At 57.3% G+C, this 19,068-nt stretch overlaps 1 protein-coding gene across 4 annotated transcripts; it reads left to right on the top strand.

Annotated features, from left to right (window-relative positions):
• Positions 1-1,944: 1,944 nt before the first annotated feature.
• On the top strand, positions 1,945-18,285 carry LOC138825502 (transcription factor AP-4). 4 transcript variants are annotated; one of them, XM_070020153.1, is made up of 8 exons: positions 1,945-2,027; positions 3,469-3,706; positions 12,758-12,923; positions 13,041-13,139; positions 13,378-13,548; positions 14,469-14,609; positions 15,630-15,824; positions 17,251-18,285. In XM_070020153.1, the coding sequence occupies exons 3-8, from the start codon at positions 12,849-12,851 to the stop codon at positions 17,443-17,445; spliced, it is 876 nt and encodes a 291-aa protein (XP_069876254.1). In that variant the 5' UTR covers positions 1,945-2,027; positions 3,469-3,706; positions 12,758-12,848; the 3' UTR covers positions 17,446-18,285. The 4 variants fall into 4 exon arrangements, with proteins under 4 accessions (XP_069876254.1, XP_069876252.1, XP_069876253.1 ...); XM_070020154.1 differs by lacking the exons at positions 1,945-2,027; positions 3,469-3,706 and adding exons at positions 7,276-8,804; positions 11,296-11,359; XM_070020151.1 differs by lacking the exons at positions 1,945-2,027; positions 3,469-3,706 and adding an exon at positions 5,619-6,005.
• Positions 18,286-19,068: the final 783 nt, after the last annotated feature.

Here is a 19,068-nt window from a genome sequence, read left to right as displayed (position 1 = left end):
GGATCCTCTGGCACCTGGCCTTCCTGGTGAGGGTGGGCCACTATGACCAGGTGAATGCTTGGGCCTGGGGACCGGCGCGGAAGCCTCTCTCCGGAGGGGCTCACAAGGTGTGGAAGGAGCCAAAGGATGCAGGCTCCTCCGGTGCTCATTAGAACTTGGGGTGGGTCTGAGTCTGCCACTCCTGAGCACTCTCTGCACCCCACACCCCGTTCCCTGCCTGCCCTCCTTGCAGCTCTTCCCTCTCTCTAAGCAGCCTCTGTTCCTTCTAGTCCCAGCTCTGTGTGTGTGTGTGTGTGTCCTGGTACTGAGGCTTTAACTCAGAGCCTGGGCACTGGCCTTTTTTTTACTCAAGGGTGTGTGTGTGTGTGTGTGTGTGTGTGTGGCCTTTTTTTTTTTTTTTTTTTTTTTTGGGTCCGGTCGTGGGGCCTGAACTCTGGGCCTGGGCACTGTCCCTCAGCTCTTCAGCTCAAGGCTAGTGCTCTACCACTTGAGCCACAGCGCCACTTCCGGCTTTTTTCTTTTTGCTTATGTGGTGCTGAGGAATCGAACCCAGGGCCTTGAGCATGCAAGGCAAGCGCTCTACCACTGAGCCACCTTCCCAGCCCTGTGTGGCCTTTTTTTTACTCAAGGGTGTGTGTGTGTGTGTGTCCTGGTACTGAGGCTTTAACTCAGAGCCTGGGCACTGGCCTTTACTTTTTTTTTACTCAAGGGTATGTGTGTGTGTGTGTGTGTGTGTGTGTGTGTCCTGGTACTGAGGCGTGTGTGTGTGTGTGTGTGTGTGTGTGTGTGTGTGGCACTGGCCTTGACGTTTTTTTTACTCAAGGGTGTGTGTGTGTGTGTGTGTGTGTGTGTGTCCTGGTACTGAGGCTTTAACTCAGAGCCTGGGCACTGGCCTTTACGTTTTTTTACTCAAGGTTAGCATGCTACCAGTCAAGCCACACTTGTTTTTTTTTTTTGGTGGTGGGGCTTGAACTCTGGGCCTGGGCACTATCCCTCAGCTCTTCAGCTCAAGGTAAGCACTCTACCACTTGAGCTACAGCGCCATTTCTGGTTTTCTGGTGGTTTACTGGAGATAGAAGTCTCACAGTCTTTCCTGCCCTGGCTGGCTTTAAACTGTGATCCTCAGATCTCAGCCTCCTGAGTAGCTAGGATTACAGGCGTGAGTCACCAGCGCCCAGCCACACTTCTATTTCTGTGATTAACAGGAGATGAGGTTCTGTGACTTTTCAACCTAGGCTGGCTTTGAACCATGATCCTCAGATCTCAGCCTTCTGAGTAGTTAGAATTACAGGCGTGAGCCATGAACCCCTGGGGTTCAAAGGATTTCCTCAAGGACCAAAAAGATTCAGGTCCAGCTGGAGGAAGGTGATATTCAGAGGTCATGCCCTCCAGGACTCCTAGAAAGCTAGGCACTACCTGGATCTACAGGGTTTGGTGGGGGGCAGGAATAGGGGGCCAGCAAGGCCTTGCACCCCAACACCGCCTGGTTTCCCTCTCGTGTACAGGCTCTTGCTTGCCCGCAAAGCAGCATGTGTGCTGGGCGCCCTCTGGTGGATGGGGATCTGGGCCTTGGCTCAGAGATCTCCCCAGGGAATTGGGGAAGATGAAGGTGGGGATGGAGGCGGTGGTCTAGGGCATTAGGGGATATTGGGCTTTGTCCAACAAAGGCATCTGCCTTCCTGGGACTACTCCAGGCCCTTCCCCACGCCTCTTGGCTTCTATGGGTCTCCTCCTGGCTTCAATCACTGGTATCTGCCCCTCCGACCCTCCCTGCTTTTGCCTCCAGCAGGTTCTCCTTCCCCACAGAGCATATGACCTGAAAGAGCAACTGGTCTACACCCTGTTTCTGTCTGGAATGGACAGAAGTCTCATGCCCAGTTTGGTGACATAGATTTCTGGTTGGGTTCCATCTCTTTCAAAAACTCCTCACTGGCTGTTTCTTCCTTCTCCTTCCCCCCAGGTTGGTGGCAACAGTTCTCATGTGACTCCCAAGGACCCCCTCACACACCGTGTTTGATCCCCTCCAGGTCAGTATGGGGGGAGCTTGTGAGTCTGTCACCTTCAGGATTGGTCTGTATTAATTGGCACAGGTCATCTTGGGCCAGAGGTCATTTGGTGGGTCTGGCCTGCGCACATGAGCCCCCCACTGCTGCAGAAGAGGAAGTCGGGATTGCAGACCATCAGTGGTCTTGGAGGAGGAGCTGGAGCGCCAGATGTGATGGCAGCCCTGGACCATGTCCTTCAGTCCAGCTGGCCCAAGGCCCCCAGCAGGACTTGTGCCTTCAAATGAATGACATTTTGAGACGTTTGAAAACAATATGAAAGGGTAACACTTTCAAAATGGCTTAAGTCACCTACACACAAAAATAGCTTTATTAAAGCTCACGCTGCTGGCTCTCGCCTATAATCCTAGCTACTCAGGAGGCTGAGATCTGAGGATCACAGTTCAAAGCCAGCCTGGGCAGGAAAGTCTGTGAGACTCTTACCTCCAATGAACCACCAGTAAACTGGAAGTGGCGCTGTGACTCAAGTGGTAGAGCACTGGCCTTGAGCTGAAGAGCTGAGGGACAGCGCCCAGGCCCAGAGTTCAAGCCCCATGACCAAAAAAAAAAAAAAAAAAGCTGTATTAGACAATAATTTAAAAGCCACATATCTATTCTATACAAATTGTATAATTTAGTGGCTTCTAGTATATTCAGAGCTATGCAGAATTCACCATATTCTTTTTGTCTCCTTTCCTCCCTCCTCCTTTTATTCTTTTCCCATCCTTGGCAGGGTCTTGCTATGTAGCCTAGGTGGGCCAGGACCTCATGATCCTCATGCTTCAGCCTCAAATGCTGGGATTGCAGAGATGCACATCATGTGTTTTTCTTTTTTTTTTTTTTTGCCATTTGTGGGGCTTGATTTTAGGGCCTGGGTTTCTTTTGCTCAAAGCTAGCACTTGAGCCACAGCACCACTTCCAGTTTTCTGGTGGTTAATTGGAGATCTGAGTCTCAAGGACTTTCCTGCCTGGGCTGGCTTTGAACTGTGATCCTCAGATCTTAACCTCCGGAGTAGCTAGGATTACAGGCGTGATCCACTGGCACCCAGCTCATAATCTTTTTTTCTTTTTTTTTGGGTCCAGTCATGGGGCCTGAACTCTGGGTCTGGGCGCTGTCCCTCAGCTCTTCAGCTCAAGGCTAGCACTCTACCACTTGAGCCACAGCACCACTTCCGGCTTTTTTCTTTTTGCTTATGTGGTGCTGAGGAATCGAACCCAGGGCCTCAGGCATGCAAGGCAAGCGCGCTACCACTGAGCCACCTTCCCAGCCCTTCAATATATTTTAAACTAATGCCTACTAATTGTACTGATTATATTAACTGAAGTGCCTTGTCTATCATAGGTAATCAGTTTACCACTAAGCTACACCCCCAGGCTTAATTTCAGTTCTTTACAAACAATACTAAGACATGCTTTTTCTTCCCAGTTCCTTAAAATTGCACATCTCAAAGCACTCCAAGAATCAGGATCTATATGGGTCTGGAAAGATGCCCAAGAGAAAGGAAAAAGCATCTCTTCCCACTAGGAAAGACCTAGAATGTCACTTCTGGAGTAGAAAGGCAAAGGCACCGAGATGAGCAGGACCAAATCACAGCCCTCATTCTCTTTGAGTCTAAACTGGATCCGTTGAATTTCTGGAGACAATTCAACGTCACCTGTAACAGGTGAGAGTTCATGTAAATCCAAGGTAGGGCCTGTTTCTGATTTGTGTGTATGTGTTTGTGCGTGAGTGGGGTGTGTGTGTGTGTGTGTGTGTGTGTGTGTGTGTGTGTGTTGATAGAACATAAAAGCATTGGCTTACTCCCAGTACTCTGGTGGGAAAGGCAAGAGGATCTCCAGTTCTGGGCCAGCCTGGCTACACAGCCGGATCCTGTCTCAAAATCAAAACAGTGTTTCAGAAAGTCCTGCTTGCCTGAGAGAGGTGGCTCACGTCTGTAATCCTAGCTGTTCAGGACGTTGAGATCTGAGGATTGTGGGTCAAAGCCAGCCTTGGCTGGAAAGTCCATGAAACTCTTATCTCCAATTAACCAGCAAAAAGCCAGAAGTGGAATGGTGGCTCAAGTGGTAGAGCACTAGACTTGAGCAGAAAAAGCCAAAGGATAGAACCCAGGCCGAGTTCAAAGCCTGGTGCATGTGCAGCTAGCCAATTCAGCAGTCACCTGGTAGAGCTTAAGATGCTCCATCCATTCATCTTTGAACTCAGGGTTTTGAGTTTGCTGTCCAGATTTCTACTGAGCCAAACCTGCACACCTAAGGTTGCCACCTTTTTTTTTTGTTGTTGTTGGTCATGGGGCTTGAACTCTGGGCCTGGGCGCTGTCCCTCCGCTCTTCAGCTCAAGGCTAGCGCTCTACCACTTGAACCACAGCACCACTTCTGGCCTTTTCTATTTATGTGGTGCCGAGGAAATTGAACCCAGGGCCTTATGCATGTGAGGCAACCACACTACCACTGAGCCACCTTTCCAGCCCCGGATGCCACTTCTTAAATTTTAAGTCTCACAAGGACATCAATGTTAAATGGTCTGGGATCTGGTCTTACGAGAAATGGCCTAGCAGATTGCTTTGTGTGGGTGAACATGGGTTCGAACCTACCTGGCATCTACTTGGAGCCGGTAATACTGAATAACAACTGACACCATTGCTGCTAATGAGATAACTTCAGTGAGGAGGCGCGATGGGCGGCGGGGGACAGACGGGACTGGGCGAGGAGGCCGGCCCGAGGCGGGCACGGGCTTCCTGAGCCCGGGGCAGGCAGCTGGGGCGGGAAGCTGGCCGCGCCCGCGCGCCCCGCGCCCGTCACCACCGCGAGCAGGGCGCCCCCCGGCGGAGGAGCAAGTTCTCCAGTGGGAAGCCGCCGGCTCCGCGGCCCGGGGACCGGGGATCGGGGCCGCCACGCGGCTGCTGCCGGCTCCCGGGAGCGGCCGCGGCCCTGGCCAGCGTTCCCCCCGCCCCCCTCCCCGGCTTCCCGGGGCCGCCGAGGGGGGAAGCCCCGGCATCCCCAGGCTGCGGGGCTCGGCGCGGGCGGCCAGCCGCGCAGGACCCGCGGGGGAGGCCGGCCAGGCCCCGGTGGGCTCCGCCGGAGCGGCTCCCCGCCGCGCAAGTTGCGATCGCGGAAAGGAAAAAAAAAAAAAGCGAGCCCGGGGCCGCCTTCCCGCCGCGGCGGCTCGCCCCGCCCCGGCCCGGCCCGGCCCGCGCCCCGCGCCCGGCCCGCGCCCGCCGGCCCTGCGGACCCCGGCCACACAGGCCGGGGTCCTCGCGGCGGCGGCGGCGGCCTTTTCTTTCTTTCTTTCCTTTTTTTTCTCTGCGTCGCTTGCCAACCTGTCAGCTGATGGACCTCATCACCCATAGTGGCGCATGTAGCCGGGGCCGCATCTTGCTCCATTCACGCCGCGGCCCCCCGAGCCGGCCCGCGGCCTGGGGTCCCCGGTGCCCGGGAGGAGGCCCGCAGACCCAGGCTGCGGCCGGCCCCCGGGGGCCCGCGGCCCCCGTCGTCCCGGTCCCGCGCCGCCCGGGTTGGGAGGGGGGAGGAAACACTGCAAATAGTCCTTTGTTTACATGCAATTCCTTACTCCGCGGAAGGAGGCCGGGGGAGTGCTCAGTTTTCACCAGCTGTTTCCCGCCTTGAAACAGACATCTGATCAGCTGCAAACACACACACACACATACACACGCCCGGGGAGGCAGGCCGGAGAGACCTCCCTCCCGCCCCTCCCGCCCGCCTCCCTCCCCGCGCCGCCGCCGCCGCCGCCGCCAGCATCTGGGACCGGCCGATTCTGCACCTCCGTCCGGCGCTACCCTTTGATTCGGATTTCCATCTTGCATTCTCCAGCGGACGGCGGGACCTGGCTCGTGCAGAGGAGGGGGGCCGATCGCCATGGAGTATTTCATGGTGCCCACTCAGAAGGTGCCCTCTTTGCAACATTTCAGGAAAACAGAGAAAGAAGTGATAGGAGGGCTCTGTAGGTGTGTACTCCTCCTCTCCCCCACCCCTTCCTCCCACGGCAGCCCCTGGCCGGCCCGCCCGGGCGGGCGCGCGTGTGCGCACGCATGGCCCGCGCCCGCCGACCTCGCTCGCCTTTCTTAGCCGCCGGGGGCGGCTGCAGCCCCGCGGGGTCGGGCTCGCGCCGCCGGGGGAACCCTCTCCTCTCAGGCCGTGGGGGCCCTGGACGGCCCCGGTCACTTTTGTCCACTGCGGGCGGACGAGTCGCGACGTTTGTAAATTGCAAACAGACCCACGTGGTTCTGCAGCAGTCCCGGCCATGCTTGGTGTTGGTGGCTTCCCCCCTCCCCGCGCTTCCTCCACCCCCCTCTCGCGGCGGCTTCCTTCCTCTCCCCGCTTCCTCGCGCTCTCCGGGCGCCCCCTCCCGAGGGGGGTGGGGGATCGGGGCGCGCGTGGGGCCGCGGTGAGGGGGGCTACAATGCAGCCATGCCGCGGCTCCGGGCGCGCGGGGGGGGGGGAGCCAGGTGGCGTGCGTGTGTGCAGGGAGCGGGGCTGCAGCGGGGTTCCCGGCGTGGGGCTGCGGGGCTGCGGCGGGGAGGGCAGCGCGGGGGGCCGCGGCCCCGGGCACGTTGGCGGCTGCCCGCTCGCCCGCTCGCCAGCCCCGCGCCCGGGCGCTGTTTACTAGCGAGGCCTGGACGTGACTCTGCAGCCCTCTTGGAGTAGGCGGACCTCCGCGCGCGCGGCCTCACGGGAGATGTAGTGCGCCGCGCCGCGCCAGTGTGGCATTGTGGGACTCGTAGGCGCTCGGAGCCACGCTTTCCGCTCACAAAGCTCGGCCCCCGCGGACAGGGTGGGCCGGGCCGGCCGCGTGGGTCCCCGGCGGGCGGGGGGGGGGGGCGCGTCCCGGCCGGGGGGTCGCCCCGGTGCCCGGCCGCCGGCTTCCCCGGCCGCTCTCCGCCGCACGTGGGTCTCCAGTGCAAACTTTGCCACCCCGCGGCCCCGCTCCCACCGTAACCGGAAAGCGGCGGCGCCCCGGGCCGGGGGCGCGGCGGGGGCCGCAGGCCTCCCCGGACCCGCTTTGCCAGCTGGGCCCTGCGGGGCTCCCGACCCGCCTCTGACCAAAGCCCCGGGCTCTGCGGCCACGCCGGCCGCGGAGTCGCTAGGGACGCTTGCTGAAGACACGCGCAGCGTAGGACTGCGCGGGCCGCGTGCGGGAGCGGGCCCGCCGGGCGCGGTGCCCTCCGGGGACGGGGGGGGGTCCCCCGGAGCAAGCGGACTTTGGGACCTGGGGCCCCTTTCCTGCTGCTTTGCTCCTGGAGCGCAATGGCTCCCCCGGGCCGGGGCCACGTGCTCCGACGCCCCGGGCCGGCGGCGGGGGCTGGGAGGGGAGGAGCCCGCGCCCGGGCCGCGGAGCGGGATCCGCAGGTGGTGGCACAGGTGGCCGCCGGGCCTCTAGGTCGCAGTCAGGAGGGAAGGCGGGCCTGGCACCTGGCAGGCACAACCGGGGCGCCCAGCGGTCCGCAAAATCACGGCCAACAAAACGTCCCGAGCCCCTTATGTGGTCTGGGTCCTCTCTCTCCCAGGATTTCTCTCAGTTACTAGATAATCCTCCTGTGAATGGAAGAGATCAGTTAGACAGCCAGTGGTGCTGGAGCCAGGATTGGAACTCCGGGTTCTGGGGCCCTGCTTTCGTGTGGTCTGCTGGCTGCCCCTGGCTGGGCTGGTCAGTTGGGAGGTGGGCTGGAGTTGCTCCTCCTGCTGGAGAGAAGGGTCCAGGTTCTGACCCTGTGCACTCAGGTGTCACGCCCCACGTGCTCCTTCAGGGGGGCGGCCAGCAGACTCCCCTGAAGGACTGAGCTTGGCCAGCTAAACGCTTGAAGTGGCAGGACCTGCCTTCAAGACCACAGACCCTCAGCCTGCCCGCTGCCAGCTGTGCAGTGGGCATGGAGTCGGGGGTCTGAGTCTGCCCCTTCTCAGCAGGGGCTGCTGGGGGAAGCCGGAGGCCCGTCCAGGATGGAGTGTGGGGGCTGGGCAGGACTTTATGGCTGGATGGACTCACTTTTCTCCGTTGTCTCAGGCTGGTGGACTTTGCTCCAGTGGGCCCTCCCTGCCTCTCCTCACTCTCCAGGCCAGCCACAGGGCTGTGTCACACCTCAAATATCTGGGCCTGTTGCCTAAGGGTCCTCAGACTTGGTTCAATGTGAGGATTAGGTATGGGAAGCGCCCAGTTCAGTTGGGTCCCTGTGTTTTACAAGACACCAGCTAGATGGTACTAGCAATGATAGGTGGTCTGAGACTCCAGGCTGGCCCTGGTCTGTTGGAGGAGGGAGTATATGGGTAGAGGCTGAGAGACCTGTCATGTAGGAGGGATGAATGTCACTGGGGGAGTTCTTCCTCTCCCCCTTTCTGGAAGAAATGGGAGGAATCCTTGTGGACATGCCCCACCTCTGGACGTTAAGTGGCTCAGGGATGTTGAATAGGTCCAGGGTGGTATGAGTGAGATTTCTTACTGGGCACTGGGGCTGGAACTGGCAAGGCAGGTGAAGAGGGTGGAGGATACTTGAGATACAGGAGAGACACGTACCTATCAGAGATCTAGACCTAAAAAGTATACTTCCTGCCTTCTGAGGATCTGCTTGGGATGCCAGCAGAATCTGGGGGTACTCTGGTAGGATGGATGGTAGCTCTGCTTTCCCAAATTCAAAGCTAATGATCCAGTTTTGTTCCTTGGCTCTTTGTCCACTGTCTGGTGCCCTCCCTTATTCCTGAGGCCAGCAACTCCTGCTCAGCTTCAACAAGACTGGCTGTGAGTGGGGGTGGAGGTGAGTGAGGGGTGGGGTAAGCTGGAGCTGTGTTTGCCAGGGATCTCTACTACTGCTTACCTGGGGAGTCTGCCCTTAGACAGGGGGGCAGTGAGACTTTTTAACCATGTGGCTAAATACTTGGGAGTGGAGTTCACGTCTGCAAAACTCAGAAGTATAAGTAACTCGCAGGCATTTGCAGAAAGATCACTGTCTCTGGTGCAGTGTCACCCTTTATCAATGGAACTTTGGGTCCTGCAGCATGCAGGACCCCTAGCTGTCCTGTAGCTCACCACTTGACGCCTCTGGTTAGTCTGCATTCTGCCAATCAGAGCCCCTGGTTAGCCTGAATCCTGCCAATCAGCCCCCAGTTGGCCTGAATTCCACCAATCAGAGGTTCCCTTGCAAATAGCCTCAAACAATCTGGCTGCTCTTTAGGTGAGTTATCATTGCTGGTTCTTAGTGGCAAATCCAAGTCTTGCTATGTAGTCTTGTGGGGGAAAACTTCTCAGAGTTAAGACTAGCATCTGGTTCCCAGCCTGAAGGCCTCGCCGATGGGTTTGGAGGGGAAGGGTAATGATGAGCATGGTGGCTTCTGAGGAGCTGAGGTAGACCCCTGCTCCTGGGCTGGGCCTTTTCTTTCTGGGAACTCGGAGGCTGAGGCGTTCCAGGCCGGGGCCCTGCAGTCTCCTTCGGGCAGCTGCCCCCCTGCGCTCCCCCCCCCCATTTTTTTATGAGGGTACTGGGGATTGAACTCAGGGCCTGCGCTCTGATGCTTAGCTTTCTTGTTCAAGTCTGTTGAGCCTCTACCAGACTTGAGCCACAAGTTTTGGTGTTCAGAGATAAAGAGTGTTCTGGACTTTCCTGTTCAGGCCAGCTTCGAACTCCAATCCTCAGAGTAACTGGGATTATGGGCACGCTGACTCTGTGGGTATTAAGAGGCACCACAGTGACCGGGCTCCCAGGGCGCCTGGCACTCCTGCGGGGAGCACTCGCCTCCTGCTCTTCCCTGTGGCCTGACCCCTGCTCTGGGGTTCCCAGGCCATTGCTGCCGCTGGTCCCTTCCGGTCTCTTCCGGAGCCTCTGCTGCCTTTGCGTGGGGATTATAAGGCGACCTGATGGGGGAGGGGGAGGAAAGATTGTGACAATTCAATGAGAAGATTCTAGCAAAGTAAGCGCAACACATATGAAGAATAAATACAGCCCTTTTTTTGGCTGGGGGGGGGGAGTTAGGCCTATCCTGACCTGATGGCTGACCCAGGGCTGTCCTCCCCACACACCCCTCCTCCATACTAGGGACATGTTCTACCACTTGAGGCATGTCCCCAGCCAGGGCTCCTTTTCCAACTCAGCCCGGGCTCAGCTCTGCCTGTGAGCCTCACCCATAGGTGACTCTCCACATCTCTCCTGAGGGGGGACGGGCTGCTCCCCGGCAGCTCTGGGTCACCCCCGCAGCTTGGCTTCCTGAGACAACTGGCACTGCAGAGAAGAGCAATCCCTGTGCCCGGGTCTCCTGACCTGCATGGGGGGGGCGGGGCCAGGCTCCCAGGGTGGACGGTCCAGGGTCAGCGTCTCTCTTTCCAGAAACTGTCACTCTGCCTGCCAGGGTAGGGGGGTGGGAGAAGAGAGGCTCCCCAGCCTGAGGCTGGTGAGCTGGATGTTCAGCTGTCTGAGCTAGCTCTTAAGTGAAGGGGAGCCTTCAGCCTTGTCTGTAAAGTAGGGGACCTGGGCCCCTTCCTGGCGCTCACATTCTCTGTGAAGTCCCTCCCTTCCCCCCCAAGGACTGTATGTGGGAGGGGAGGGAGCCAGGCAGGGGCTGGTAGGTTGGGGTCTGGGTCTGTGGGCCCTGCTGAAGTTGGGGCCTGGCGTGGGGAGGCAGGAGGGGGCTGTTTTCCTTGTGGACCCGGAACACTCACTGGGAGCCATCCTCGCTCCATCGGCAGAGGAAGCCCAGGAGGCTGGGGCAAGGGGCAGGGAGGGCCAGGGCCCCCGGGGAGGCTGGGTGGGGCAGGACAGGCCTCAGCGCTTCCAGCTGTGGCATGTGTGTGCTGCTCCCGGCCGCAGTGAGCTCCTTTCCCCCGGGGATCGGGACAGGGCCCAAGTCACAGCAAGGGACGTAGACCAGGTACCTCCCTTGACCCTGTCAAATGAGATGAGGGCTGCCCAGAGGCCTTTCCTCAATCCACAGGGCTCAGGGCCTGAGCGGCCGTGGCTGGCAAGTGGGGAGCAGGTCACCCGAGGAGGGCCCCTCAGGAAGAGGCCAGGCTGTGGCTTTGGGTGGGGCTGGCGGCCTCTGCTGGGAGCCAGCATCTGGAAGCCATCAGGCCAAGGGTGGGGGGCGGGTTGCGAGGGAGGCTGGGAAGGGGGGCATGCCGCCTCCAGGCCACACACAGCCCACCCCGCGGGAGCAGTGGCGTCGGGCCCACGGGCCGTGCTGGTGTCTCGCCTCCGCCAACGCCTTGCGCTCCCCGTCGCCCCCATCCATCCCTGGCTGCCTCTTCTCTCACCCCAGGGCTCCTGCAACAAGCACTAACACGGCCCACTGCATTCTGGGAGTCTCACTTCTCAGGCACAGAGTAGGTCTGCCTCTTGGGGTGGGTGGATGGGGGCTGTTGGCCAGGTGTCTTCTCTGTGGAGTGATGCTGCCTTGTCTTCTCTGTAGTCCTGGGGGGCGGGATGTGGCTGGTGGTGTCTGTAGTGGGCACGAGGGGGAGTGTGGGGGAGACCAGAGGCTTGTGGCTGGAGCCGCAGCTGTGCGGGGATGTGCGGGGACATCTCAGAATGTGGCGGCCAAGGCTGAGATCCCGCAGGAGACGGGGTCGAGGTGCTGCCAGCAGCTCAGAAGCGTCCAAGGAGCAGAGGGCTCCAATGTGGCCCAGGTCTATCTGCAGCCGAACCGCAGGGCTTAGACAGACACTCAGCTTTCCAGTCCTGCCAGGCAGATGCTGGGCTTGCCGTGAGGAGTCGCCTGGTCATTAGCCCTTGGGTGTTGCTGCCCAGGCAGAGCTCCGGAACCTTTATTTCAGAGAAGCCCTTCTGCAGGAAGGAAGCAAGCCAGGGAGCCCTGTGGGTGCTCCAGCACACTGCCCAGCTTGCTACGCTGGCTTCTCTTTTCTACAACAGCTGATCTGGCCTAGTGGGCATCCTAGGGGCATCCTTCCATCGCCCTTGAGCTGTGTGTGCACGTGTGCGCGTGCGTGCGTGCGCACATGCATGTGTGCATGCACTAGGACTGGGGCTTCAACTCAGCATCCCACTCTTTGTTGTTGTTTCTTTTTTCTTTTCTTTTTTTTGGTTGGTCGTGGGGCTTGAATTCTGGGCCTGCGCGCTGTCCCTGCGCTCTTCAGCTCAAGGCGAGTGCTCTACCGCTTGAGCCACAGTGCCACTTCCTCTTTTTTCTTTTCTTAAAGCTGGCTCTGTACCACTTTAGCCATACCTCCACATTTGGCTTTTTGGTGATGAACTGTAGATAAGAATCTCATGGAGGGCTGGGAAGGTGGCTCAGTGGTAGAGCGCTTGCCTTGCATGCCTGAGGCCCTGGGTTCGATTGCTCAGCACCACATAAGCAAAAAGAAAAAAGCCGGAAGTGGCGCTGTGGCTCAAGTGGTAGAGTGCTAGCCTTGAGCTGAAGAGCTGAGGGACAGCGCCCAGACCCAGAGTTCAGGCTCCACAACCAGACCCCCCCAAAAAAAAGAATCTCATGGACTTTTTGCTGTCCCAGCTGGCATTGAACCCCAACCCTTCAGTCTCAGTCTCCGGAGTAGCTGGGATTCCAGGCATGAGCCAGGGCACTTGGCTGCTCTTTGAGTGATTTGCGGGGTGTAGGCATCGGCCGGCCTGGTGTGCGTGGCAGGAAGGGAGGGGGCGCAGGTTATACTTAGGGGCCTCTGCAGACCAATTGTGGAGACATGGGCTCACTGGGAGTGGGGTTCAGGAGACACCTACCGCAAGCCTGTCCCTGTGTTCCCTCGCAGCCTTGCCAACATTCCACTGACCCCCGAGACCCAGCGGGACCAGGAGCGGAGGATTCGCCGGGAGATCGCCAACAGCAACGAGCGGAGGCGCATGCAGAGCATCAATGCGGGCTTCCAGTCCCTCAAGACCCTCATTCCCCACACAGACGGAGAGAAGCTCAGCAAGGTGGGCGGCGGCGGGGCCGGGAAGGGCCTCCGGGAGGAGCTGGTCTCTGGTGGGCAGCAGGTGAGCTTGGGGTAAACCCCTCCAGCCAGCCTGACTCTCCGTCCTTTCTGCCCTCAGGCAGCCATTCTCCAGCAGACAGCCGAGTACATTTTCTCCTTGGAGCAGGAGAAGACCAGGCTCCTGCAGCAGAACACACAGCTCAAGCGTTTCATCCAGGTAGCCACCAAGGGCTCCTCCCTTCAGGGCCCGGCCCTCTCTGCATGGGTGCGTGCCCCTATCTAACCCTTGGGCTGGGATGCATTTTGGATGCTGCTGGGCCTTTCTTGCCCCCTGACCCTACTGCCTGAGCACTTGCCTTTCTGCAGGGGCCTCAGTTTCCCTATCTGTCAAGCGAGGTAGAGTGGGGGTATGGGTGTGTCAGTCAGCACACTCACCAATTCCTTGGGGTCCCCAGGAGCTGAGCGGCTCATCCCCCAAGCGGCGGCGGGCAGAAGACAAGGATGAGGGCATCGGTTCCCCCGACATCTGGGAGGACGAGAAAGCCGAGGACCTGCGCAGGGAGATGATTGAACTGCGGCAGCAGCTGGACAAGGAGCGCTCGGTGCGCATGATGCTGGAGGAGCAGGTGAGGCAGCGCCCTCTGCCGGCCGGGGCCCGGCGTGGCGGGCCGTGGAGGAGCGGGCGAGGCAGCGCCGGCGCCCTCTGCCGGCCGGGGGCGGGCATGGATGGCGAATCGATTGTTCTCTGCCTTCTCTGACCCATGCTTGCCTTCAGTGGGCAAAACCATAAGTGTGTACCGAACAGCAGGGAGAGGAGAGTAAGCCGACGCCCTGCTCTCCAGGGTCACCCTTTATATGTCAGAGGCTTCTTACTGGAATAAAAGGGGGGGTGGGGATTACCTGTAAAGATCAGGAGTTGAGGACAACCGAGCTACATAGTGAGTTCCAGAACAGCCTAGACGACATCAGGAGTCCCTGGCTTACATGGAAACTAGAAAGCAGTGGAGGGCTGGGGTGTAGTTTGGTGGTAAAGTATACTCTTAGCATGGAAAGCGCTGGGTTCAGTCTCTAGCATGTAGCATAAAAAGTAGAGTGAAGCACCTGAGATAAGACCGTAGGAACTGTGCCACAGGAGGGCCTTGATTCTCCAGGGGCTGCCCCACTGATGCTTCAAGGAGAGGGGCTAGCCAGGCAAAGAAGGGGGGCGAGCCAGGCGCCGGTGGCTCACGCCTATAGTACTAACTACTGAGGAAGCTGAGATCTGAGGATCACAGTTCAAAGCCAGCCCGGGCAGGAAAGCCTGTGAGACTCTTATCTCCAATAAACCACTAGAAAACCGGAAGTGGCATTGTAGCTCAAGCAGTAGGGCGCTAGCCTTGAACCGAAGATCTGAGGGACAGTGCTCAGGCCCAGAGTTCAAGCTCCATGACTGACCAAAAAAAAAGAAGGGGGAGTAGGGCCCAGGCACAGGGAACAGCTGAGGTTTTCCTGAGTGCCCGCCTTGTCGCTGGTGGAGCAGCCTCTGAGCACTGTTTCTCCACGGCAGGTGCGCTCGCTGGAGGCCCACATGTACCCGGAAAAGCTCAAGGTGATTGCGCAACAGGTGCAGCTGCAGCAGCAGCAGGAGCAGGTGCGGCTGCTGCACCAGGAGAAGCTGGAGCGGGAACAGCAGCACCTGCGGACCCAGGTGAGCGGGAGGACCTGGGAGGGGCGCCGTGGCCGTGGGGTTGCACGCCGGTGCCTTGAGGGCAGACAGGGCCTAACTCAAAACGATTCAGGCGTTTGCCGAGCCGATTCCCGCTGGCTTCTGGGTGTCTCAGATACGTATCTGTTAGTATATGGAATCTTCTGAGCTGTGACACTCCTGTTTTCCTGATGGGAAAATGGAGGCACAGAAAGGCCAAACAATACGTCTAGGGTGTCAAGTGACTGGGAGCAGAGGTGTAGATCCTGGCTGTCTTAAATCCAGAGTTGATGGGCTGGGACTGTGGCTTAGTGGTAGAGCGCTTGCCTAGCATGCATCAAGCCCTGGTTCGATTCCTCAGTACCACATACACAGGAAAAGCCAGAAGTGGTGCTGTGGTCAAGTGGTAGAGCACTAGCTTTGAGCAAAACAAGCTCAGGGACAGTGCCCAGGCCCTGAGTTCAAGCTCTAGGACTGGCAAAAAAAACAACAAAAAGCAAGTCCAGAGTTGATGCTTTTTCTGTGTGAATGTGTGTTGATGGGGATTAAAGGTAGATTAGAGCCCTGTGCTTGCCAGGCAAGCACCTCTCCCCAGAGTGTCCATTCACAAGCAGTGTTGAATCAGATATTAAGCTGCCGCTTGACTCAGAAAACTGAAGGGTCCTGGGTCTAAGGAAGGCCGGAAGCCAGTGTCTAGGCTGCCATTTCCCCAGTTTGCAATATCAGAAGTGTGGGTCTGGGTTATAAGCTGCCTCCTCGCCCCTTGTGTCTGTCAGCTTTCTGCCGCTGTAACACACACCTGAGATGATAACACTGCAAAGAGGGGAAGGCTATTGTAGCTCAGTTTTGAACACTGCAGCCTGTTATGCATTGATTCTTTGGTGAGACACCGTATCATGGTGGGAGTGTGTGATAGATCGAAACCATTTGCCAAAGAGAGAGAGAAGGGACAGGCCGGGGTCCTGCCCCCCCACAGAGACCTCCCAGTAGTCCCTACCTTTTGCACCTTTCTAACACGGGAAGACGGTAGAAAGTGGAAGACTGAGGACGTGCGTCTTGCAGCTCCTGCCCCCTCCGGCCCCCACCCACCACCCCACGGTGATCGTGCCTGCGCCAGCCCCGCCCCCACCCCACCACGTCAACGTCGTCACCATGGGGCCCTCCTCAGCCACCAGCTCTGTTTCCACATCCCGCCAGAATCTGGACACTATCGTGCAGGTACCTGGGCTCTGGGAAAGGGTGGCGTATGGGTTGTAGAGGTGAGAAAATGAGGATGGGGGAGGAGCAAGATGGCGGGGGAGGGGAGGGGGGCTTTTGTGAGAGGGAGGAGGTAGAGGTCTGGATGCCCGCCCGGGTCTCCTTCCCTGTGTCTGTTGGGACAGAGAGGCAGGTGGCTTGGAAAATGAACCTAAGAGGCTCCTTGGTTCCTAGAGCCTTCTGATTGCAGCCAGTGCCCAGCTGTTGGCATGATCTGTACTAGAATGTTCTCTCACCTCCATTTCCAGAACTCAGGATGGACTGCGGTGGCAGTGAGTGGGTAGATGGTGACTAGCCCTCCATTGCCATCAACAGTAGCAGAACAATGTGATTCATCCTGGGTTTGGTAGCGCATATCTGTAATTCCAGCTGTTTGGGAGGTAGAGATAAGAGAATGAAAAGTTCGAGTCCAGCTTGCTCAAAGTCAGCACAGCACTATCTCAAAAACAAAAAATAAAACTCCAGCCAGGTGCCGGTAGCTCACGCCTGCCTGTAAGCCTAGCGACTCAGGAGGCTGAGATCTGAGGATCGCAGTTTAAAGCCAGCCTGGGCAGGAAAGTCCGTGAGACTCTTACCTCCAGTAAACCACCAGAAAACCCTAAGTGGCGCTGTGGGTCAAATAGTAAAGTGCTTGCCTTGAGCTGAGGGACAGTGCCCAGGCCTAGAGTTCAAGCCCTATGACCAACAAAAAAATAATTAAAAACAAAGCAAAACAACAACAACAAAAAAACACCAAGCCAGGCTCTGGTGGCTCATGCCTACAATCCTAGTTACTCAGGAGGCTGAAACGTGGAGGATCTTGGTTTGAAGGCAGCCCAGGGCAGAAAAGTGCATGAGAACCATCTGCAGTTAATCAGTACTCATCCTGGGTTGAATGGACGCGTGGCTTCAGTGGTGGAGTGCCAGCCACGATGGCGAGCTCGCGGTCCTGAGTCTAAGCCCCGGCAGCAGCACTAAACACCAAACAAAAAAAACAAACACAAAATTTCTGAGGATGTGTGGCCCAAGGGGTTGAAGCACTTGCCTGGTGTGCAGGAGGCCCTGGGTTCGATCCCCAGTGCCAGCACAGAAACAACTAGTAAAAGCCCAGACATCAATCCCTGGAACTTTCATTCCCTATCAACCCAGCAAACAATAATAGAGTTAATAAGAAGGTCTGCAGTCCGTCCACAGACAGATGTGTAACTGCGTGTGTGTCGTCAGTTCCAGGCAGCTCTGGGACTGTGGGCTTCGTGGAAGGGGGTCTTGAACTCAGCCGAGGTGTGGCATGCCCTCTCCTCCTTTGTCAGGCTTGTTTCTGGATAGTTCTGGGTGGGATGTTTTTGGAGGGGAATATCAGCTGGCGGGGGTCCCCAGCGCAGCCCCCTCAGTGGCCTGTCCCATCCAGGCGATCCAGCACATCGAGGGCACCCAGGACAAGCAGGAGCTGGAGGAGGAGCAGCGGCGAGCGGTCATAATCAAGCCGGTCCGCAGCTGCCCGGAGCCCCACACCTCCGACACTGCCTCTGACTCGGAGGCTTCAGACAGCGAGGCCATGGACCAGGGCCGGGAGGAGCCGCTGGGGGACGGCGGGCTTCCCTGACCACCCCCCCAGCCCTCCTCTCCCTTCTGGGGGCTGGAGGGGGCCGGGGGGCAGCACCAGGGAGACATGTGGGTGAATGAGTGAGAAATTTTTACAAAATTGACGATGTCATTTGGGTCTCTTTTATGACCTCTTTTTCAATACTGTAAATCAACTTTTAAACAAAGCCAGCCCAGCCCAGGTCCCGGGGCTGGGGTGACACTGTGGGAGCATCGGGACCCCGGGGCTGGGTGTCAGCCAGGGGGGCTGGAGAAGCTGGGCGCTGAGGTGCCCGGCCTCTCTCGGCCAAAAAAAAAGCTTTTTTTTTTTTTTTTTTTTTTGTCATTTAAACATGTTTTTAAGAACAGGGAAAATCAAACAAAACCCCAAGTATTTCCTCCCGCCCCAGAGCCAGTCCCAGGACCGGCCGCCTCGACTCTTTCCCTCCTCTGTTTGGTTTTCTTCTTTCTTCTTAAGCACTTATGTGGGTTGGGTCAGGCGGGGTCAGGGCTTTCTGGGGTCTGGGGGTCTTCTTGCTTCTCGGTTGGGGTTTGCTGCTGCCATTCTCCCCCTCCCCATCTCAGCACCGGGACTCGCCACTCTCCTCCCCCCACCTCTCCCTCCAGGGTTCCCATCTTTGACCCCAAAAATGTCTTTGTCTCTCTCTCTTTCTCTCTCTCCTGTTTTGTTTGTTGTTGGTTTTATTTTAGTTTTGGTTTCTGTTTTTTTTTTTATATATAATTTTGAACTCTGTCCAAGGAGAAGCTATTATATTTTGTTAACTGGGTGGGGGGGTGGAAATCCAAGAGGCCACGGTGCCTTTGTAAAGAAACAAAATAAAGTTTGTACTTTGTTTTTTAAGATTCTGTGTCTCTTGTGAGTGTTCCCTCTGGAGAACTTAGGCAAGGCTATCTGGTTTAGACTAAAAGGCTGCTTTTTGGACCCCAGACCTCAAGGGGACAACGTGAAGACTCCTGATTTGTGGTGTGAGTTTGTGAAGAGAGATTGATATCCTGAAATTCACTGAGATTTCTCTAGGTTGTCTGCAAACACGAGAAGATAGTTTACACTCAGGGTGTGAGGAGTGGTCCCTAACTTGTGTGTTCTGGTCCTGGGGCTTGAACTCATGGCCTGGGCACTGTCCCTGAGCTTTTCTGCTCAAGGTTAGCACTCTACCAATTGAGCCACAGCTCTATTTACTGCTTTTTTTGTAGTTAATTGGAGATAGGAGACTGACTTTGAACCATGACCCTTAGATCTCAGCCTCCTGATTGCAGGAGTGAACTACCTGTGCTTGGCCCAAAGTCAGATGCTCTACTGATTGAACTATCTGGGCTCAAATTACTCCTCCTCCTTGTTCTTCAGCTCTGGGGTTTTAACTCAGGGCTTTGTGGCTCAAGATGTTCTAACTTGAGCAGTAGAGCATGACCAAGTAAGCCATTGCTTCTTAAGGCCAGAACACACGTGTTCTTGGGTCCTGTGCTTTGCCACTTATTAGTATTGTGTATTCCTCATTCCTCCTGTTGTTCCCACCAATAATTCTTAATTCCTTTCAAAGTATTGAAAAAGATGAATCATATTCAGTGAAATCCACGTTTTGGTGAGATTGACATGGGAAGTCACCACCACACTCAAGATGATCAA

This window comes from Dipodomys merriami, unplaced genomic scaffold (assembly GCF_024711535.1).
Source record: "Dipodomys merriami isolate MVZ:Mamm:240054 unplaced genomic scaffold, mDipMer1.0.p SCAF_137, whole genome shotgun sequence".
Taxonomy (NCBI): Eukaryota; Metazoa; Chordata; class Mammalia; order Rodentia; family Heteromyidae; genus Dipodomys; species Dipodomys merriami.
Note: the sequence above shows the minus strand (reverse complement) of the source record. Positions and strands in the feature narration are given on the sequence as shown.

Excerpts from the sequence above, each read along its gene's own strand:
- LOC138825502 (XM_070020151.1), top strand. The coding sequence starts at position 5,917 with ATGGAGTATTTCATGGTGCCCACTCAGAAGGTGCCCTCTTTGCAACAT. Across the intron at positions 6,006-12,757 it reads GTGATAGGAGGGCTCTGTAG|CCTTGCCAACATTCCACTGA; the intron begins GTGTGTACTCCT and ends GTTCCCTCGCAG. Across the intron at positions 12,924-13,040 it reads ACGGAGAGAAGCTCAGCAAG|GCAGCCATTCTCCAGCAGAC; the intron begins GTGGGCGGCGGC and ends TTCTGCCCTCAG.